The following is a 23,389-nucleotide window of genomic DNA, read 5'->3' as shown; positions in this document are numbered from 1 at the left end:
TGCATAGGACAGCCCACCATTGCAAAGAATTATTTGATTCAGAAACTTCAATAGTCCTGAGATTGAGAAACCCTGATCCACGTGTCTTTTCTTATCTATAAAATGCAGGGGTTAGAAGAGGAGGTTGATATGTGTGTAGCTGGATTAGGTAGGCTCAATATCCAAATTACCTGTCTATCTAACACAGAACACTTCTGCTCACATCACATCCACAGAAACATGAATCAAATGAAATGAGTTAAAAACAATCCCACCCTTTTCTACCAAAGAACAAAATCTTGTACTCCAAATGCTGTGAGCTTTGCAAGTTCACAGTGACCACTACATTTGCCTCCATGCCCTGGGTCATTCATCTTATCATGTTATGTTTGCAAATTGCACTTATACTTGTGAGGAAAGGGTTGAGAACCATCTTCTTTAAGCTGAACTGGTTGTCTTTAGAACAGGTTTATCACTTCTAGCTTTTCCCCGCATAAATTTCCCAATCCGGTGCAGGTCCTAAGACATCCATATCCTGTTTATATCTATTCGGCTTTGTATATAGTTATCATTCATTCATTCATTCATTCTGTAAACATGTATTCAGTACCCATAGTGCACAGACCTTGGTTGCTGTGGAGAGCATAAGGATATATATATAAGTCAAGCTCCTCACACTGAGGTGGAGGAGAAGAGATCCATACCCCAAAGTAGCTGAGGTAGTGGGGGCATAAAGCACCAGAGTTTCTTTAAGAGAGAGTTCATGTTTGTTGTATGATCACAAAATGCTTTATAAAAGAGATACTGTATGAACTGGGCTTTTAATTCTATCTAAGTGTTTTTTCTTTACTTCCCTCTTTTTTTTTTTTTTTGGAGAGATAGAGAGCACATGAACTGAGTGAGGGGGAGGGGCAAAGAGGGAGAGGGAGAGAGAATAATCTTAAGCAAGCTGGACACCCATCGTGGAGCCTGAAGCGGGGCTCAATCTCTCAACACTAAGATCATGACCCGAGCCAAAATCAAGAGTTGGAGGCTTAACTGACTGAGCCACCCAGGCAACCGAAGTCTATCTAGTTTTATGACAGGTGGATATGGGAGGGGGAGGGGAGGGAGACAGAAGGAGACATGAAATGCAGAAGGATTACTTCAAGGTACATTCGTAGAATGGTGAGCAGTCCTGCAGTGTTCATTGAAGCAGGCAGTGTGTACTGCAAAGTGCTGAGATATCGCTGGGAACATAGGGTGGAGCATTTTGTTCACTCCTGGTCCTTAAAATAAGGACTTAGATTGGATGACATTTAAGTTTGCTTTTAACCCTAAGATTAGAAGATTATAAGATCTCCTGATTATTATAGTGATCTTTGATAGGCATTAGGAAAGTCTTTATTCAATAAATACATTTATTTAATGACCTTTCACCAGGCAATACAACAATGAATATGCTCCCAAATTTTATTACACTGAAGGGTTAGACCACGTTCAGAGTTGGGCTATGCAACCAACTGTTGAAGCAGGTAGGACCTGGAAGAGAAAGAAGGCTCAGGACACCCTTCTCTTCTGAGGAGAAGGAGGCATAAAGTCCTGAATTTGCAAATGGAAAAGAAAGGAAGATTATGAAAGTGGAATAAAGAAAATAAAATCGACAGGGCGTGAGGGATGGTGGCTGTGGGAAGAGGGCAGGAGGAAGAATCAAAGATGCATCCAAAGTTTTGTTCCTGAGTAACAGGGAGTCTGTGATGCTGCAAAGAGAATGAGAGACCCGTGAAGGTGCTAGTTTGGAGGGAAGGAACATGTGTTTTTAAACCAGCTAATTGATTCAGGTTGTCCAGGTGGGGGAGCGCATTTGGGCAGTGGTGAATGTGGTACCTGGCTTTAAAAAGAATAGGCCCAAAGAGAAAGATTTGGGCACCTCTCAGATATTAGCTTTAGCTGCAGCCATCCAGATGGACAAGATCACCCGGAGAGAGTTTTTATACTTAGAGAAAAGGTAGAAACAGGTTCTGAGGATTGCATACATTTAGGAGGTGGAAGAAGAAAAGGTGAAGAAGAAGATGAAGGGGCAGTTAGGGAGGTGGGGATAGAAAATAGATTGGAAATGCTCCTGAGGGGGAAGCAGGGAGGAAGGGAAGCCAAGTCCTGCTGAGTCCGGATGCAGCAGAATGTGTACACACCCTAATAGCCTCCAGGGAAACAGACTCTGGTTTTAAAAATCCCTTGGATGCATTTAGCTGTAAAAGTGTTGAGCCACCTGATCATTTTATCACTTCTTGATGCCTCAGCCAGAGGGTGAGGAGGGAGAGGGAGAGGAGGAGGTTCTCCAGTGACTCATCCTTCATGTGTGTTAGGAGTTTTGGTTAAAAGGTTTGCTGCAAGACAAAGCTGCTTGACTTCTTTTATAATAGATTCCTGGAGCACTGTGGCAACCATAGGACTTTAGAAGCTATAGCTTTTGCCCCTGAGAAGTATGCCACCAGGGGGAAGACATTGGAGGACTGTCCAGGATTGAGTTTATCTGTGCCATCCTGGATGGTCAAGCGGCTGCACTGGGGTTTGTAGCTCATGCAAAGCCTATGGTTTCCAGGTAAAGGGATTTTTCATCTTTTCATGTGCGGCTGTGGAAGGGACTCTCTGGCCAGGGCTTGATCCTTACTGACTCCGGAATGACTCTCTGCTCTTCCACCATGAGCCCATGCAGACATCCCTGTCTAGTCTCAGGGTCCAGGCCATACTTTGTCCTTCAGCTTGTCTCTTGTGAGGAGGTGTAGTTGTAGGATGCAACCTCTGGCCTTAGGGAGAACCAGGCTCCAGGTCTAGCTGTGCCACTTACTCGCTGTGTGATCTTGGTTTAGCGATTTCGTTTCTCTGATCCCAGTTGCCTCAGCTGAAAAGTGACTGAAGCTAAACATACCTACCTACCTTATAGGATTCTTGTGCAGATCAAATGAGGTAACATGTACACAGTGCTTTGTACAAGTGTAACACAAGTGTGCCCCACAAGCATTAGTTGTTGTTTCTGTTTGGGAACTCTTTTATTTTTCTGTTGAACTATTTTCAGAATTCTTTTCCCTTTCTCCCCGTGTTTCCCACCTTTTATACAAGTATTTAATTTGAGGAAAATTGATGCCTAACACCCATTAGCCAGCTCCTGTCTGGAGACCTATGAAGGGTCTTGAGTGCTTTGATTGTTCTGGTCTAATTTCCTTTTGCAAACAGGGAGCTGTCTTTTGACATCACCTATAATGCCTGGTGTCTGCCCCTGTAAATATAACAATGATACCACCCATGGTGGTATGACAATCTAAGTTTACAAAGCATTTTCACACACACAGTCTTCACAATCTCAACATCGTTTGGGAAGCTGGGTCTTTCACCCCAGCAAGCTGGTGGCTGTCACTGGGTTTGAGGTGCACGTGTGTGTGAGGGCACGCATGCGCATGAGCGCACGCTTGAAGGATTGCTTCTTTTCTTTTAACACAAAGAGCTAAAGTTTCAAAGCAGGTGGGGTGTGGGTTAAACACTGTTCTAAATGGCAGGCCTGCTGTTCGTGGGGAGGGAAAGTGGCCTGAAAGTTTAAAAATAACCCGAACATTATAGACTCCTGTGAATTCTACAGCCCGGAGCACTGTGAGTCTGTGGGTGTCTTACCTGCTGGAGTGCAGGCAGGAAAACAAGTTGAGAGGCAGGAGGATTTAAATCTGCTGAATCCTTTAGTGGCACGCGTTGGCAGCAGCAGTTTTCATAGAAAAAATGAAAACCATACCTATTAATCAGGATCGATATTCCTGAATGGTAGGAAGAGTGCCACCCTTGGGTTTGCTGAACACAGAACACTGGCTAATATTTGGGCCTGCAGCAGAGCAAACCCTCCTTTTCTGCTGCTGAACACCATCTCTCCTCTTTTTCTTCCCTCCCTTACTGACCCCTCCAGAGTTTGGCTGATAGCTTTCCCAGATTGCTGCCTGAGACTGACCCACCAGGGAGCTTAGGCCCTGGGGCATTTTGGGTAGATTTGGCCATTCATTGAAAAACAAGCAAATGGTGTGTAAAACCATGTTCATCATGAGTAAATTGTGTACAATAATATACCCTTTGGATTTTAAGCAGTTTTGAAAAGCTTAAACAGTTTTTGAAGTAAGACTCGGTTCTCCTTGGCATGGCCCGTGCTGCTCTGGGACATTGCAATGTGGGACTGCAGGTCGGACTAATAACACCAGCACATATTGGAACATGGTGCACTTGGGAATCTGTTGTCCCAGTTGGTCTATCAATAGGCTCCTGAGATTCAGAGGGCAGGCATTACTGCTGGGATTTTTGCACATGCAGTCATAAACCCAGCCAGGACTGTGGGGCAAGTCTTGTCTCACGTGCTCTCCTGACTCACTTATCCTGAGACCCCCCCGGCACCTGCTGTGTAATGTCTGGACATTTTCTTACATCTTGGAACTGTAGCATGAAATAAAGTAACTAGCCCAAGTCTCTATTAATTGTATCAATGAGAAGCCCTGCACTGTGGTGGTTAAGATAATGGATTTTGGAGTCGAATAGACCTATGGTTGACTTTCTGCTATGTCATTTACCACCTATCCAACCTTGAGGAAAATTATTTAGTTTCTTTCAATTTTGCTTTTCTTATCTGCGGAATGTTGATTATAATAGTACTTACCACACGGGATTATTCTCAGAAATAAGGAAAGTAAAGGGCTTAGTGCAGTGCCTTATTATTAAATAATAAGTATTTAATACCCAATTATAATTAATATTATTAATGAAGTTGAAATTGCCTATACTTTTCTATGTAATTATTATTTGCTTGATGCATGTCCATTTTTCCTCTTTTTTTTTTTTAATAGTCCTGGAATTTACAATGTCAAGCCATGACCTACTGGAAAATAGGGACGATTTTAACAAAAGAAAAATAGTATAATAGGAAGCTTTGGGTTATTATATTAATAATGCTTGACTGCTTCACATCTGGCAGAAGTTTTCTGCAGACTGTGACTGAGTGATGGAGGATTACGTAAAAAAAATCAAGAACAAGTATCTAAGGGAAAGAGCTATATTATGAGTGCATCTGTGTGTGCTTATGTCCAAGGAGTTGGCTTGTTAAAGGTCTTAGGAGTATTTTGGAAATCTTATCTTTTGATTGAGAATTACATTTCCACCTCTCTCATTTTTAAATGGCACATTAGGAATATTTAGAAATCTTCAAAGGATTCTGTAGTTCTTCCCATTTAAATATAATGTATTCGGCCTGTCTGAAAGCTCCCAACAGCATGGGAAGATTACTTTATATGTTTATACAGTTGGCTGGCAGAACTTGAGATCAGATCAGAGTTGAGTGTGTGTCTTAGCACATAGGCAAAAGTGTGTGTGTGTCTCTTCCACTGTAATTCTTTATAAGGGAAATAAGCCTGATGATGACATTTGTCTTTTCATAGAGAGAAGAGATAGAACCAGTTTAAGACTATAGTTCATTTTTTTTGAAGCAGAAGTTTATTCTTCTATGTTTTATATTCAATGGAAAGAGATCTGATAATATTCTTTCTGTGGGGGTCTGAATGTCTTTTTTTAATAGGTGATTCCCCAAATCTTATTACAACCATATTTTCAAAAAGCAGAATATATTCCTCATAAGGGAATGAACCCTGTATTTTGATTATTGATAAAATGAGGGTGGGGTTGTTATTGTGCTGGTAAAGATCCTGAGTTAGAGTCAGCTGATCTCCTACAGGAGAGGAAGGCATCATTTCTTGGTATCAAGGGGAGGATGAACATTTAACCCAGAGAAAAACAGCTGGAAACAGGTGAAAACAGAGCAGAGACTCAGAGTTAGGGCCAGAATATGTTAGGGGAAAGGCAACCCCTCAGACAGGAAACCAGCTAACCAGTTAATGCTGAAACTCTTTTTTGCCAAAAAGAGTTGCAGGAGACTCAATGATTCATTCATTGATGATATATTTAGTAAAGGCCTGCAATGAGTATAACATGATGCAGGCATCTAGGTAACGCAGTGAAGGGGAAGATATGTCCTTTACACTTGAGAAGCTTACACCATAGTGAAGAAGACAAGGCATATATGATTGAAAAATTAAATAGGAATTTAGTGGTAAAGTTTTACCCATCAACAATGAGAGTAAGTAAACAAGGTACTATATGAATGAAACGAAGTTCTGTGAGTTTATAGGAGGTAGATATCACAGATAGAATTGGAGAGGTTATGGAAGGCTTCATGAAGGAGGCAGAATTGAACCAGACCACACCTTGAAGGATACCTAGGAGTTGGAGAAGCAGAAAAGAGGAAGGATGTTCTTGGGTCAGTCTGAATCAGGTGCTCTGAAGCAAGAGTTTTGAGGCAGGAGTGGCCATGATATGTTATAACTTTGTTGATACTATGGTACATGGGAGGATGGTGTTGGAACGGTAGGTTGAACGCAAATTGTCTTGAACTGTCAGGCTAAGGAATTTGGCCATTTTTCAGGCAACAAGGAACCACTGAAGTTAAGTGATTGACAGGGAGAATGATGTCACTTCAGTAGGAACTAGAATTTTTTGAAGGGGAGCATGTTTCGAAGGAATTACAATGAATTCACTTTTAAACACGTTGAATTTGAGATGTCGGACAGTCCATATGGACATACCAGTTTCCTTAAATGGGCATTTGGATCTGGAAAAGAGGTGGAAAAGGAAGGCTGAGACTAGGTGTGGAAGCAGAGGGGATAGTTGGGAGTGTGGGTAAGGATTTGACCCTGAAAGGAAAGATGTCAGAGAAGATGCAGGGATTAAGAACAGCCCTATGGGGGTACTCCCACAATAAAGAGGGGAATAAAAGGAGCAAGAGAAGGAAAAAGACAGTGAGAACCTGGGAGGTGGGATGTTAAGAGAGGGAAACTCTGAGAAGGAGGGGAGGTCAGTGTGCCAGATGCTGCAGAGCAGTCAAGGAAAAAAAGAGGGGGGTGCAGAAACAAGGGTCATTAGAGGCCAGTGGAGGTCTTAGTGCAGTTTTAGGGGAGTGGAAGGGGCAGAACCAGCACATGGCCTGCCCAGGTGCACGTTTCAAAACTGGCCTTAAGTCCATATCATATGGGAATGCCTTATTCACTCTGATTATTTTATACCAGGTGGGTGTAACCAGCTGCTCAGTGTAGGAGAGAGTGGGAGAGAAAGGGTGTGGTGATGGACAGGTGGTGGCTTAATCTGCTGATGATTCCAACCCGAAGAGTCCTGTAAGAGGCAAGACTGGTGGGTGTGGTGGAATTGAGTTCCCTTCTCTGGGCCTTTAGGGTTCCTCTAGGCTTTGTTTCAGCTATGAGCTGCTTTTCCTGCTAGTGGGATGGGATACTGTCTTTAAGAGTGAAGTGTGGGGAAGGGATTAAGACCAGCAAGTTCAGGTTATAGCTCAGGCGCCTTCTCATCCTGGGCACTGCCTCCTTTGCTCTAGCACCTGACATCATGCCTGACACAGGGAAGGTGTTCATTTTATGTTTGCTGAATGAATGAATCAGACTGAACCACCCAGGCTGAGCAAGCTTTACAATGTGTGGGCTGTATTTTGTTTTCTGAGTCAAGAGGCCAAGGGGGCGGATGGATGGGCGTGCTTCCGCCGGTTGTTCTCACCCTTAGATACCAATGCATCCTCCACTCACCCCAAGCGGTCAGAGCTGGTGCTCTGCAGAGTCGTCCTGCTGCACTTTGTCTTTTTAAAAAATTAATTAATTAATTATTTTTACATTTTTAAAATTTAAATTCAATTTGCCAACATGTAGTAACACCCAGTGCTCATCCCATCAAGTGCCCTCCTCAGTGCCCGTCACCCAGTTACCCCATCCCATCACACAACTCCCCATCCGCAACCCTTTGTTTCCCAGAGTTAGGAGTCTCTCATGGTTTGTCACCCTCTCTAATTTTTCTCACTCAGTTCCCTCCTTTCCCTTATAATCCCTTTCACTATTTCTTATATTCCACATATAAGTGAAACCATATGATGATTGTCCTTCTCTGATTGACTTATTTCACTCAGCATAATACCCTCCAGTTCCATCCACGTGCACTTTGCCTTGATCAGGATGCAAGGCTGGGCCCAGAGGATGGGTGTTGAGGTTCACTAAAGGGGCAAGGATCCTTGGACATCTGGGGCTAAACATTGAAGCTCCAAAAGGACTTTCCCAATAAGGGTTAATGTTTGTTAGGTTGAATATATTTCACTTTTGTCCAGGCTGAAAGTGACTTTATCTTAGGGTGGAGAAAAAGGACTCAAGTATAATACTAACATTTTTATGATCCTAGATTCACTGAAACAATAAACATACTGACTGGTTAATCAGTTCCATGCATGTGACGTTCCCTCCACAGCTCAGGCGTTCTTGTTCCATGCTACCGTTCCACATTGCTTCTCCCCACCTCCAGTGATACGTCTTTCAAAGGATCTCCCCTATTCTTTCCTTTTCCTGCCTGCGTCCAGCCAGAGGTGTATCTCCCTTCTCTGTTCTCACTCTCATTGTACACACTGCTATGGCGCACACATTACATTCTGCCTTGTGTAGAGCCCTTCCCCTCTCTTCAGATGTAAGCTCTCAAAGGCGTTGACCATGTCTAATTTATCCTTGAGCCTCAGAATCTCGAGAAAAATGCCTGGCACATTAAAGGGGTTTAATAAGTATTCGTGAAATGGGCTTATGTATGAATGAATAAGTAAACAAACACGTAGCTCTACCAGGTACCAAGGTCTTTGGGCTCTTTGGAACTGTGGTCTCTAATGTTTTTCCTTCTTCTCTCTTTTCCCCTATTTATCTCTCTGATCAAGTCCCAGGCACTTAAATTTCTCTGCTCCTCTCTCCACCCCATACACACCAAAGTCATCCCCGGGCTGCACTTCTGCAGTCTGCTCCCAGAAACAGAAAGCTGCTAGATGCATGGTTTGCTCCGTGTTACTGTGGCCACAGCTACCACTGCTGAAATGTATTTAACAGATACATACATAGCACTTGTGTGCCAGGTACTCCTCTAAGAGCTTTACACAAATTAACTTAATCTTCATGAAAGCCCTGAGACAGGTGGCATGCTTTCTTAGAAATTTAACCCTTTGGGAGGATTTCTAGCTCAGGTTCATGCCTCGCCTCTCCAAGGTCCAAGATCCTGCCTATAACTGGACTCTCAAGCAAGGAAAGAATTATTTTGACATACAGTGTATTAATAGTAGCTACAGATTGTAAAGAGTCCTGAACTTATTATCAGGAAATCCAGCTCTGCTGTTTCCTACCTCTATGCCCTTGGACAAATTCTTGACCCTTTGTGCCTCAGATAATAGAATATGCCTCACAGTCCTGCAGCAAAGATGCAGTGAGATAACATTATCACAGTTGGCACCCAGGGACTATTGAGTTGTCATAAATGAATGGTTTTTAAAACATTTTTTAAGCGAAATTTGCACATCTATAGTTAGCTGGTAGAGTGTTAGAGCTGTGGGGTTTCTCAGGCATAGGTTTGAGAAATGCTGCTTCTAGGGATGGACATTACATAAGGATGTAAAGTTATGTTTCACCCAAGTAAGGGCTGTAAGGTATTGTGGAAGCCACCAGATTCCTAAGATGTCTGCGTTGCCATAATGCTCCTCTGCTCTGCAATGAATTTGCACATGGTCGCCTGCCAACTTTTTTCTTAAGAACCCACTCCCAAATCCTCTCTGCATTATGTTCCTCAGAGTACTGCTTTGCATAAGAGTCTATTTCTTGGAAAAGCTCAACAGGGGGAAAATAGAACAAAAGGGGCTCTGATAGCTTAACCATAAACTATCTGAGTGTAACTGGCAGTGGGGGAGGAAGGAATGAGGAAGCCAGGCTGGTGGGAGGGGCACATGCTTTTTGGATGAGGCTAGATTTGCAGACTCTGCAGTGATGGGCTGAAATCTCACGCGAAGATGGCCCAAGGCCTGACAGATCTTGGAGGAGCTTTATGAATGAGGGGAATAGGATAAGTACTTCTCCACTCATGCTGCTCATGATTATCCATGTTAGTACAAACTCCCAAGGCCTTCCTGGTCTGGGAGAGTTCAGCCCACTGGTTTCATTCCTTTTCCAAAGGAGACTCGAGATACTCTCTACAAGTCGCCTTCCCTCTTGTTTGGATTTTGGATGGTACACTGGAGTTGAGGGGCTACAGGGTGAAAGCTTTCATATTAAACCATCTATATGGGATTAATCTAGGAAAGTTTTTCACTTGCTTTCTCAGATCTTTTTGGGATTCGAGTTTGCAGGTCACTGGTTTCAGAAAAATATGCATGCAGAAAAACATTTGGTTGCTCCACGTTAACCATGTGTGTATATGTGTGTGCACACATGTATACTTGCAGCATGTTGACCTCGTGTCCAGTGTGTGGGGCTGTACTTTCCAAGTACTGTGATATGGGATGGTTGCATTGTGGTAAAATTTGGAGCTTGGACCTCAACAAAGTCCCACAGAGGGGTAGAGGGCTGGGGTTCTAAGTTCAGAGAGAGGTGTGCTAAGGGTGTTGGGCTGCCAGGTGCTAGGCTCACAGCGATGTGCTCACAAATGACCAGTAGATGGTGCTCGAACAACAGGGAAATATGGCTACCGTCCCTCCGCGGGCTGGAAAGGGATTTTAGGAAACCGGTTTCCAGTCAGTTCCGACCAAATGCTGATTTTCTACATTTCCATATGTGGGTCTTTAAGAAGACATTGGAAGGAGGGACATGGGAAGGAAAATAGGCACCAGGTTCCCTTATAAAGAACATTATGGCAATGACCTGACCTCAGGTTTTTTTCTATGGATTCCACTGGATCTTAAGGGCAGTACATGCGTTCCTAGGCTAGCATCTTCCCAGCAAGGCCCCAGGACAGGAGCATGTGGCTACTGATCCAATTCAATTTGAGGATGGGAAGCATAGAATTCCCATGGGCTTAGTGTGATTGAATAGTTTCTTCTCATGACAATGAATGCTTTGGAATTATACTATTACCATCCACAAGAGATTAGACTAGATGTTAGAAAGAGCCATAAAGTAGAAGTCCAAAGATGTGTTAAAGCCCAGGGAAAATTACTTAAGGTTTCTGAAACTCTGGTAATTTGTCCACCAAATCAGGGTCATAATACGTGGGTTGCCAGGCTGATCTCCGAGATTTGTTGTGAGGCTTATGTAACCTGAAAACTATTAAACACACATAAAATATGTTTAGCCATTGAAATTCTAGCTCTCTGGGAGCTAGGCGAATGGGGGCATTGGAGACGTTCATAGATCTCAAAGGTCTGAGGAGGTGTGACTGTGGGGTGGATAGTGGTGGTGGTGGTGGTGGTGGTGGTAGAGTATGAGAGTATGCCTCCCTCCCACCATTACTGCCCTTAGGTCAAGTCCATTCCTAAAGACTTTTAGGCCAGCATGTTTGCTTCTTTCCCCTATACCCCTCTCCCCCCGCAATGAAGTCCCCATTTATAACTTCCCTGCAGAGGTGTTCATACTCCAGCATAGTCAACATTATTCCCAACCCATGCATTTGTGATCCTATCTTCTCAGAAGGCAGGGAGGCAAGTGCCAACTTCACTGGGTCTTCACATTTCCAACTATAGTATTCTGTCTTGGGAACCTAGGTCTCTAAAGAATTATAGCAGCCACAGGGAACCCAGGACATTGTTGAGAGAGGAAAAGGAATTAGTACTGCCTCTCTGCTGAGTGGGTGACATTGAAGAACCAGATCTGGAGGCTCCAGGTCTTCTAAGAACCTCTTCTAGGAGGTAAAGCTTAGAGAGCGCTGCTTCCTCTGAGCATGAACAGACAGGCATACCACCCTGAAGCCTGCTAAGGCCAGGACCCAGAGAAAAGAGGTGAAGTTGTAATGTGAGGATGAGGTCTAGCAAGCATTCTGGCCAGTAGGGCTATAGAACCTTATTTATTTATTTATTTATTTATTTATTTATTTAGATTCAAGAAAAGGACACATTTTTTTTGAGGGGGGGGTCATCTATTTTGTCCATTATCATATCCTCAGTGCCAACAGTACCTGGTACTCAAAAATATTTATCAGATGATTGATTTGAATGAATTTTGTGCTATGGATTCACGGCCCTGCCTGAAAGCATGGGTTTGACCACTTCTGAAAGCCCTTTCTCATCTGCAGCTTACAGGGTTACTGAGACAGCCACTTGTGACCGTTGTGCATGACTAAACCGTCTGATGGTTTGTGGTTCACAGCACCACTTCCCCCTTTCACTTCTGACTAGGTCTCCAGAAAGAATGGTGCCCTCCAGTGAAGGCTGGGAGAGTGCAGTGTAAGGCAGTAACGTGAAATCAAAATATCATTAGAATGTACACACCTTGAATAGTAAATCTGGCCTGAAATGGGCTACCCTGAATCAAAAGGTCAGCACGCTGTCCCAAGGGCAGCACTGACACCATTCCTTTGGATTTCCAGTACCCCGGGACTGTCCCTTCACACATATAGTCACCTATGTTCTCACAGAGACCTATGTCAATGCGCCCATGGCCTGGCCACACATAGACACACACACATAGGTACACGTGTGCCTCTCCCTTGGATGTCATCACCCTTCCCATCAGTCTGTTTCACTCACCGGGACACTGCCTTTCATACACATGAAGCCACACTCACCCACGGATTCCAACCTCTGGGTTTTGGTCAGCCTCTTTGTTTCCTTCATCAGCCTCACCTCCCCTTCTCTGGCATTGCTCAGGTGGCGAGGATGTGGATAGAGCTGGGTGTGTTTTGAGGCTGAGGTTGCAAAAAGGAGATCAAAGTGTGTTCCAGCTAGTGTAGACATGGAAGGAGACAACTGGTCCTGTGCTCAATTCAAACCAGAGTCTACCTGTGGAGAAGGGCTTGGTTGCTAAACCTAGGGACTCTTTCTCAGGGTCTTGGAGCCCACCTTTCCCACTTACGCAGCTCAGATACTGTTTTATTCTTCCTTTAATGAGGTGGGTTTGAGGAAGTCAGCGGAGCTGACCTGTGGGTAAAAGTAGGGGTGGGTGGATCCCCCTGATTGTTAAGACTTTGAGAAAGGTAGTGTTAGCCCCAAACTCGCCATCGATGGCCCCAATAACCGGACCAGTCTTCCAGAAATGGATGCGCAGGGCTCCGCTGAAACGGAACCCAAGAGGCCTCCCCAGATCGCCTTTGCAGGGGGAGGCCAGAAGCTCCCAAGGGGAGCCGGCACCGACAGCAGAGCGCGGAGCCCCCAGAGGTCCTAGCGTGCCTCCCCGGGCCCGCGGGTTGCCGAGTGGGGCGATGGGGAGAGGGTGCTGTCTTCTCCGCTGCTCCCCGGGCAGCGCTCCTTGGAGACTGGGAGGCGAGGAGGAGCAGCGCGGGGGCCCCGGTGCGCGGCGCGCGGGGCGCCCAGGCTCCCACCGCCCTCCCGGGCGGGCACCGCGCGGGCCCGGCTCCCGCGGACGCCTCGGCGGGGACGGCAGGCGCGAGTGCGTGTGCGCGTGCGCGTGCGTGTGCGCCCCCGCCGGGCCTGGGCTCGGCGCTCCTGCGGGGACGGGGCCGCGCCGCCAGCTGCGCCCGCCTCCCTCCTCTCGCCGTCGCTCGGGGAGAGCGACTCTTGCTGGGCCGCTGCGGCGGCGGCCCGCTACCCCCTGGCTCAACAGACCAATAGGCCGGACCAGCCTCGCTCCCCAGGCCCCCGCAGCCGCGGCGCGCCGGGGTCCTTCCGGCTCCATCCCCGCCCCTCCCGTCCCCGCCGGCCCCGCCCCCGCTCCTCCCGGCGCTCCGGCGCGCGCCTCGCTGCGCCTCTGCGCTCGGCTGGCTCGCCCCTCCGCGCCTTCCCCTCTCCTTCCCCCTCATCCCCCTCGGCTCCCCGGAGTGCGGCCGTCCGGGGGGCAGGAGAAAGCGAGCGGTTCAGGAGGAAGTTCGGCCCTTGGGCAACTCCCGGGCCAGGCCACCGCGGGCTCGCCTGCAACCTGTTCCTCCCTCGCCCCAGCGCCCGCCCGCCCGCTCCCGCTCCCGCTCCCGCTCCCGCTCCCGCCCTCGCCCCGGCGCAGCCGCGGATCGCTGTTGCATGCTGATCCGGGGAGGCGGCGGCGGCGGCGGCGAGCGCTCGGGCAGGATGCTGGCACTCGGGCTTCGCTGCTCTCTGGATGCTGCTCAACTTCTCTCCCAGCCGCAGGAGCTTTGAAGTCGTTTGTCCCTCTCCGGTTGGATTGACTTCTTATTTTGATATTTTGGGCGTTGCGGTTTGCGCAGGAACCTCAATATCGCTCTCCCCCCTCCCTCTCTGTCAACCTTTGGATGCGTCTGTGCTGGCAGATTTAAAGACCCAAGTCTTGGCTGTGGAATTTCTTAGATGGACTTGCCGGGGCTCGCGTTATAAAGCATGTCACCATAACCCGGTCCTTGTCTTTTTTTTTTTTTTTTAAAGTTCTTTTGTTTTCATTTTTCTCTTCCTCCCCAACCCCCACCCCCAATAAATCACCAAACTGTTACCTAGCGGGCCGGTGCCTGCCTCTCTCCCAGAACTAGGTGGTGCGTCTGCCAGAAGAGGAGCTATGTTTGAAGAGCAGCCTACTCCACCCCTCTCCTCTTCAGTCCCCGAATGCCACCACACACTGGCATTTTGAAAAAAAAAATTGCCTCCAGAAACTGAGCACCCCCAAGCCCTCCCCCTGCTTTTTTTTTTTTTTTTTTTTTTTTTCCTCCTTGAGGAATGGAGCTTCGCAGAGGTTGTATTTAGATTCAACAGTTCAGAGCGGCGGGGCTGCTGCTGCCGCTGCCGCCTCTTCCAAGAGCTCGCGAGGCTCCCCGGAGGCTCCCCGGAGGCGGTGGTCCCCGGGCTCCGTCTGGATGCGGCTCTGAGTCTCCGTGTGTCTTTCTGCTTGTTGCTGTGTGCGGGTGTTGGGCCGCGATCACCTTTGTGTGTCTTCTGTCTGTTTAAACTTCAGGATGGCTCGCTTCGGGGAGGCGGTGGTCGGCAGGCCGGGGTCGGGCGATGGAGACTCGGACCAGAGCAGGAACCGGCAAGGAACCCCGGTGCCGGCCTCGGGGCCGGCGGCCGCCTACAAGCAGTCGAAAGCGCAGAGGGCGCGGACTATGGCTTTGTACAACCCCATTCCCGTCCGGCAGAACTGTTTCACCGTCAACAGATCCCTGTTCATCTTCGGAGAAGATAACATTGTCAGGAAATACGCCAAGAAGCTCATCGACTGGCCATATCCTTTCTTGCCCACCATAACTCCCCTCTCCCCCTTTGCGTTTCTTTGGGTAAGGGTGGAAATCTAGCTTGGAATTCATCCCCCATCCCTCTCCTGGTGCCAATTTGCCCCTTTGTTGGAAGTGCAGTCTTTACTTCCCTGTACCTAAGGGGCAAGCTTGGTGCTGTAGAGGCCAGTGTGGGCACTAGTGCTTTTCAAGGTAAGACTTTTGGTTTTTGATTTTTCCTATGTGGAAATCTCTAGCGTCCCTGGGTGCATGGTATTCCTGTGGCTGCCCATTTCTGGGCTGGGCTTTGTCTGATTCTCAGCACCCCCGCCCCCCCCCCCCCCCCCCGGGCCCTTCATATAGAATGGGTTGCCCCTAATCTCACAATTTTCTTTCATACTCCCCTTTTCCTCTGTTAAAGCCACCCCCTCTGGCCCCCATCCCTACCAGCTGGGGAGACACCCGCACTATCTGCCTGTGGGGAAAGTCAAGGCTCCCTGAGGGACTTATCAGTTCAGAAGCTGTAAGAGTCTGGGCCAAAATCCTGTAGACAGACAAATGGATAAATAAAACAGCCATTTGGCTGGGGATCCAGCTAACTCTGGGGACTCAGTTTAAGTTCCAGTGTGAGTGGAGTGAATGAATGTGTCAGCGGAGGTAATCTCTAATGATACAGCCCAGACAGCTCAGAGTTGGAGTCCTCTTCTCAGCCAGAGAAGAACAGCTCATCGGAGCTCATGGTTTCCTTAGTCTGGGGTTGGGTGCTCCCCCCCCCCCCCCCCCCCCCGCCTGCCTCTGAATGCGTGACCCAGCTGAGTGCTCTCCCAGTGCCCAAGATGCAGGTTAATCTGCTGGGCCTGAATTCTTCCGCTAAGGGCTTCAGCCACTGAGCCCAGAGGTGTGCAAGCAATCTGTCTCTCCCTGCCTCCAGGGGAACTGCTCTTCACAAAGAGCTGGTGGGGGCGTCTCTGACAGTGGCCGTGTCAGGGTGAACAGGCATGGAAGGAGCTTCTTTGCCGGTTTAATCAAGTGCACCAAATGCAGGCTGCTGATTAGGCATCTCGCTGCCTTGTTCTTCACTAAGAATTTGGGCATCTGGCAAGGTCTTTAGGAATTGCGGGTTGGTGGGGGTGGGGAGGGTGCTTGGTAGGAAGCAAGCCAGGGGGGTGGTGTTAATATGGGGGTAGGCTTGGAGACGTGGGACTTTGATGCTTGTGTTAAGAGATTTCTTGGGACGGATGCACCTGCAAAGGAGGCTCCTCCTCTTCTCTGTCCTCCTCTCTCCCCACCCCCACCCTCCAGGTGTGCAGCAGTGAGGCAGCTGGAGCTGCATTGGGTCTCTAGTATCAGTGAGGCACGTGGCTCGCTTCCCCCAGGGCCTGGGCATCTCCCTACTACCCCCCACCCCAGTCTCTGGCCTTCCCCTCCTTCCTCCCCTAGTTCCCTGCCTCAGCAGCACTGCGATTGGCTGGCGCTTGGTGCTTCTAGGCAGCACCCCTCATTAGAAACGGAGGAGCATCTCTAAGCAGATATTCTTCGGCTGCTGCTGCTGCTCAAATCCTCCCACAACCACCCCTGGCTGGGCTTCCTCTCTCCTCCTCTCTGCACTCTCCTTCTCCTTCCACCCTCCTTCCACCCCCCCAGAGTGATTCGGGGTCATTCGGTCCCAGAGTTAAACGTCTCCAGGGTGGGGGTATCGGGGAGGAGGAAGGGTCCGGTCCCCGAAGTCCCGCCTGCCGGTGCGCTGCACAAAGCGGACACATCCCCTTATGTTGCGTGCTGCGGCTGCAGACCCTTCTCTAGGCAGATCTCTACTGATTTCCCCAGCGGGGCCCGGCTCCCCCGCCGTCCGCCTTCTACAGTTCTCTAGAATTCCCCACCCTCCAGGTGCTGCTTTACTGTGCCCCTCTCTCAGGGGCATGTTTACTCAGACAGGCGCCCTTCAGTTTCCTGGCCTTAGACAAAGCCACCCGGCCGCGCCGCGGGTGGCACCGTGTGCCAGCAGCCATCGCTGGCACCTAGGACAGCGCCACTGGAACTCCCCAGGCGTCCGTGGCTCCGCCCGGCCGGGTTCAGCACCTCGGGCACCTCCGGCGGGGCCCGGGCTCCGGGGCTGGGAAACCAAGCAGGGTCCCTAGACCACGCGGCTGGTGCTATTCACGCTTTCTCTTCCGTTGCAAAGACACCGCCTTTCTACCAGGCGTTGCGAGCGAGCGTGCAAGGTGCGACAGCGGCTTTTACCCCGCCCTTCCCTCGTCTTGGGCCAAGATGGACCAGAGAGAGTCAAAGGAGAGAATAGCGAGTTGATTTCAGCAGCGGGACTCCGTGCCTTGGCTGACGGCCGGGTCCCAGTGGGCTCTTCTGTCCTCGTAGTTGGAAGTTTCGCAGTGGTTCTACAGCATGTAGGCTGTTCTAACAGTGTTCAGAGAACATCTGCTAAGGTGTGTAGAGGAGCCCGGTTGGAAAATTTAAAATGCACCACGTTTGCTTTTTCTCTCTTGGCTGTGCAACGTGACTGACAAATATATATATTCCCTCTGGTGGTGACATGTGGCAACATTGCGCTTCTGTGTGTCCTGCGTTTTCTCCAATACTGCATCTGAGAGCCTAGTCTCACTTTCCTGACGACCTAGACATCCAGCTTCGGGAAGTCTCTCCCTTTTTCTTATCGGCAGTCAGTGTGAGCAGTGGTTACCTGAAAACTTGGGAGCCAGGCTGCGTTCAAACCCCGTTCCTTTCACCGGCTCCGTGACCTTGAAAAGTTACTTCCTTACTTTGTGACTCAGTTTCCTAATCTGTAAAATGAGGTTGATAATCCTGAGTTAGTGGGAGAATTAAATGAGGTTACATACGTCAGGTTCCTGCAACACTGCCTAATTACCCAGTAAGCGCTAGCTGTATTTTTTTTTCTGCTATTATTGGGGGATTGTTTTATTTATTTATTATTTTTTTAATAATAAATTTATTTTTTATTGGTGTTCAATTTGCCAACATACAGAATAACACCCAGTGCTCATCCCGTCAAGTGCCCCCTTCAGTGCCCGTCACCCATTCACCCCCACCCTCCGCCCTCTTCCCCTTTCACCACCCCTAGTTTGTTTCCCAGAGTTAGGAGTCTTCATGTTCTGTCTCCCTTTCTGATATTTCCTACCCGTTTCTTCTCCCTTCCCTTCTATTCCCTTTCACTATTATTTACATTCCCCAAATGAATGGGACCATATAATGTTTAATGGGGTCCTTCAGAAATTTCAGCAAAATTCTCCCAGAAGGGAGAGAGAGGTCTTAGTTTTAGGTGAAGGAAATCTTCTAGATTTTTGCCTCTCAGAGCAAAGAGCAACATCCCCATCACCTGGGGGCCTGTTAAAAATTCGGAACCCTGAGCCCCACTTCAGATTTACTGAATCAGAATCTGCATTTTAATAAGATCCCCAGGTAGTTAGTATGCATATTAAAGTTTAAGAAGTGCTTCTCTACTGTTTGTAAGGGCCAGGTATTGTTGGGGGGGGGGGGAAGGAAGATTGTTCAGAAAATGGGTTAAGACCTCTTGCTTTGAACTGATTTACAAACATGTAATATACTTGAAGACTTTGATTATTTGTGCACTAGTCTTTGAGACATACACATCTTTTATGGGCTGCAGAAAGTCACTGTGGAGCTAGGAGGAAATGAGCACTTCTTTGTGCTGTGTTAGCTTCTCTTCACGCTGCATAGTACTGGTCTGTAACAAATTGTCCTGAAAAGATCAGTTAAGGGAAAGGAATTATTTAATTTATACTTGTAGGACCCTCTGACTTCGGTGGGTGGTTGCGGTAATCTTTTCCAGTTATTTAATAGGGAAAGTCTAGTTCCTATGGAAAGAAATGCCCAAGATAACCCAGATTTGGCATGAAAGATGGTGGTAAGTTACAGCCCACTCTGAATGTGTTTCATTTTTCTTGGAAGCTACATCTGCATAGGGAGATAATTTTATTTTCTTATGGCACTCTTCTCTGCAGTGGATACCATAACCTTTTTGAAAATGCTAATCTGATTTAAAATGTGATATTACATTTTATATGATTCCTCCATTCCTTTTTTGCTCATCTAATAGATGGAACAAAAGGATTCTTTCTCAGGGAATTGCCTGCTCTGAATGTCATCGCACGTTCACTGTGCCATATGCTTACCAGCTCTCACCCTTCCATGCCCAGGCTCAGTTACTCTGTGGACACACACAAGGTCTCCCTCATGGTTTGTGAGATGTCCCATACTTCCTTCCCCTTTTTTAGGTCCAGAGGATGAGGGGAAGAAATGAGATGTCTGAGTTGGTGAATCTGTGCCATTGATGGGCAGTGGGAGATTTTTTCCCCCATTCATGGCGTGGGTCATCTCAGCAAGGGATCCCATGTTTCATGCAGAAATGTAGGGGATCTAAAGTAGGAAGATCAAACGTGTTTGCAGCTGCTAAGACGTCAAAAGGTTGAAAGCTCATTATAATGAACTTGTAGATATTCTTCTATGATTTCTTGTTGCAGAGAATTTTACTGTAACCTCAAAAAACTCTAGCTCTGGGTTGGAGGTTATGTGCTTTATTGTGGTAAATTTCCCACTGTAAATTGCCTATTTCTTTTGGAGGGTTTCCATGAAGATTACTGAAAGCTTTAGTTCTCCCATCTCCCATTTTGGCATAAACTTTTCTCCTGCTCTGGTTGCCTATAAATATACAGCACCTTGCAGGATAGTAGACTGTAATCTTGGCAAGAATTTCAGGTTTGATGTAACACTAATGGATCATGAGTCAGAGTGCCTCGATTAGGGCAGAGGGTGGCAGCTAACAAGGACAAAGTCTGTAATTATATCCTATGATAACATAATACAGAAAGACTTCGCATCTTCCATGTACCTGGGCACAGATGCAGACGATATGAAGTGGGTAGTGACTGTAACTGGCCTTGCGGCTGCTAGAGAAAGCTCTTCACTTTCTGAGCCTCCCAGGACTGTCTCCACATTGTCCATGGACTTTGTCTTTGAAATGAGTTGTGGGTAATGTTTCCTCCTGAAACCAGGCTTTTGACTTGTTGTGGGGACCAGTTGTAATTGGGATGTAGCCTGGAAAGCAAGCTGGAGTGAAGGAGTTTGACAGAAATGAAATGACTGGAGGATGGAGACGAAAATATCTTGGACGTGATAGTTTTGTCTGTTGGTTTGCATGTCACCATTCCTCTACTTCCCTTCCCTTGCTTTCCCCACAATAGGTGGAATGCACACCATGAGTTAAAGGAGGAGGAGGGAAATAATGAGAACAGGTCTTTTTTCTCTTCTGAAGGATCCAGAGTTTGGAATGATTTGCTCCATCCAGAATTGCTGATCTCTTTTTGGCTGTTGCTGTATAAAATGTAGGGTTTTTCCCCCCTCTCAAACTCTGCCGCTTTTCCCCCTCTTTATAGGAACATCTGGTTTCCTTCCATCTTCATGTCCTTAGTTAAAATAGAACAGAGCCAAGATTTGCTAAGCTGTCAGAACTCCTGCAAACCCTTGACTCCTTGGCTTCCACCAGCAGCCCAGTGGCCCTCCCTTCTGTTTGCAGGGCTGCCCAGGAAGCTGCAGGTTTCCAGTGCCCGGAAGCCAGCCGGCAGAGGCCATGCTGCTGGTCGAGCGCGGCTTATCACTGACTGCACAGATGTGACAGGAAGAGCCTGGACGTGACTGTGATGAATACTTTTTTATTAAAGGAGAGAAACTTTTTCTTTTTCACTGTCCCTTTTCCATCTTTCTGTATCTCTCTCTCTCTCTCATTTTTAGGTTCAGCCTTTGTGAATAATTCATTATATGTGTGGGTTTTCCCAAGGATTTTCAGAAAAGGAAGGTTATTTATCTACCTCTCGATATAAGCAAGGTCTCTTGCCGTGAACCAGCTTCACAGATGGACTTTTCCCACTACATCTTCTGTGTTTTGCAGTGGGACTGGGACGCAAGAGAAAGGTAGCGGGGGAGGGGGAAAGCTCTCTTCTAACATGCTGTTTCTTGCTGCTTTTATAATGACTGCCACCTACCCAGTCCTGTTACATTTGGGTGCCCCATCAATATGCAGCTACTCCCCTCTCTTCAGAGAACATGGTTAACTGAAGATATTTATGTCCGCGAGTACTTGTCGGCCTGGCTGCTCTTGTCATTGCAGGTCTTCATGCTCATAAATGCTGAACCACAGTGCTAAGGAGGCTTCTATAATTCTTTTCAAATTTCAGTGGGAATCCACTTAGGAATTCGAAGGACTGAGCAGCCCCTGAAGTGAATGTGTACCACTCCCCAATCACCTCTGACATCATCACCATGATGTGGCTTTTAAAGCAGTCTCCTTCAAGGAGGGAAAAAGATGCCAGTGACCCGTGGGAGCACTTCCCCTCCCAGGCATTCTGAACCTGAACAGCAAGGGCTTGTGTGTAGGCTCACCAGCATGTTTCCAGCATCACTCTCATTTAAGGACAGAAAGTACAGCACTGAGTTTTCAGGCTTCTCCAGCCTGGTGGCCTCTTATGTGTTAGTCCTACATTAGGGAGATGTCCATGGAGTATTTTTGCTTACTGAATAGCCCAGGTACGTTTACTTGATTTTCCATTCCCTGTATCTTTGGTGTGTTTGGCTGTCCACTCTGATGAACCCTACCCCCTCCTCCACCTCCACTACGTCACCATTTCTGGAAAGCGAGGAGCGGCCAGGACATGTGTCCTTAAGAGCGAGAAATGGGCCAGGTTAAGGAGAACCACACTGAATGACTCAAAAGTGTCAGTTATCCAAGACACTGGCAGAGCAGTGGGTACTTCTTCAGAGTGTCTTTTTTTATTGTACTTTGGGTTCCAAATTTGTAAGACTAAGCAGTTCCACTCTTAGTCCTCTTGAATATTTCCAAAAAAGAAAAAAAAAAAAAAAACCTCATCTTTAAAGTGGTAGTTGATCCCCAAGGCAGGTGGGCGGGGCTTGGGAATGTGGTTGACTCCAGGCTGGCCTCCAGCTACAGGATCCTGTGGTCCAGCCAGTGAAGGGCTTCAGGGAGAGGCCCTGTGTGCCACCTGTGCCAAGTGTGGTCTTTTGCCTGTGGGTAGTTGCTTTGAATTACCATTACAACTCTGCATAATTTTGAGGCTGTATTTTTTGCTGTATTTGGTCGTGCTGCATTTGTGCTGCATCTGTTCCCCCCCATCCCTGGAGAATTTGGAGAGCCTGTGTCAGATATATGCCTTCACTTTCTAAAGGCTTCTGCCATTAAAGCCTAGAGCAGGGTGTCTGTATAATCCCCTTCCCTTTAGAGAAGGGATGAAGAGGATGTGACTGACCAGTGGGTAGCAGATGATAGGGGAAAGGAAGAAACGCTCTGGTTAATGTCAAGAACTGAGGTTTGTGGTAATCAGACTCTGGTAATTTCTGTGGCTGAGATGCAAGGCACTGTGTGTGGCTCATCCACCCAGAGAAGAGGCTCTGAAAACCGGGACGGGAAGGAAAACTAGCCCTCATAAGCTTTTCTCAATCTTCGATGTGGCTGTATGTTTGAAGTGTTTCAAACTTTCGGTGCCTCTTTCTCAATTTCCACACCATCGTCTCATGGGGCTGGTCAGAGTCAAAAAGCATGAAATGGATTTTCAACAGTCACTCACCAGCGTCCTGGCAATTTCCAGCTGTGTGCTGTTGGGAATTGTTTTGCTACTATTTTGTCAGTGACTGTTCCTTCTAGCAGGTGACTGGAAGGAACATCAGCATCAAGGCTAATTCCTCAGTTTCTTTGTGCTGAAGTCATACATATGCACTGCCCATTTCATCTACATCACTGGTTCTTTGAAGCTTAGTGGGTCTCAGAATCTACGGAATGGACTTATTAAATACAGAGTTCTGGACCCTACTGCCAGAGTTTCAGATTCAGTAGGTCTGAAGCAGGGCCTGGGAATTTGCATTTGTCACAAGCTCCAAGGTGATGCTGATGCTGCCGTCCTCGAAACCATACTCCGAGAACCACTGTTGGGCATGATTTCATTATCTGCCCAGCAGTGCCTTCAGAGAAGGCCGGTTTTGCAAATCACTGAGGAGAGTCTCCAACCCAAATTTCTCTCATCTCTCAGCCTGAAGTCTTGCTGTTATCTTTGGGTTCAGGTAGTGAGGCTTCAGGATTTCTCTGTCAAAATGCAGATGATATTGGGAGCAGGGATATCATAGCTACTACGTGGCATTAACACCGTATAATTGAAAGCAGCCTCCTCCGAGAACCGGCATAGGACATGCCCCT

At 47.4% G+C, this 23,389-nt stretch overlaps 1 protein-coding gene across 11 annotated transcripts in view; it reads left to right on the top strand.

The window, feature by feature from the left end:
* The window catches only part of CACNA1E (calcium voltage-gated channel subunit alpha1 E), a 387,895-nt gene that overhangs the window by 55,721 nt on the left and 308,785 nt on the right, over positions 1-23,389 (top strand). For 10 of the 11 annotated variants that reach the window (XM_072831014.1, XM_072831009.1, XM_072831018.1 and 7 more), the window contains exon 2: positions 14,883-15,149. In XM_072831014.1, the coding sequence (XP_072687115.1) occupies positions 14,883-15,149 (267 nt within the window). Of the gene's footprint in view, positions 1-14,009; positions 14,139-14,882; positions 15,150-23,389 lie in introns of those variants that run through there. The other variant, XM_072831015.1, reaches the window with a different exon arrangement.

The sequence above is a fragment of the Canis lupus genome, chromosome 6 (assembly GCF_048164855.1).
Source record: "Canis lupus baileyi chromosome 6, mCanLup2.hap1, whole genome shotgun sequence".
Lineage (NCBI taxonomy): Eukaryota > Metazoa > Chordata > Mammalia > Carnivora > Canidae > Canis > Canis lupus.
The sequence above is the reverse complement of the archived record's forward strand: the minus strand, read 5'-3'. Positions and strand labels throughout refer to the sequence as shown.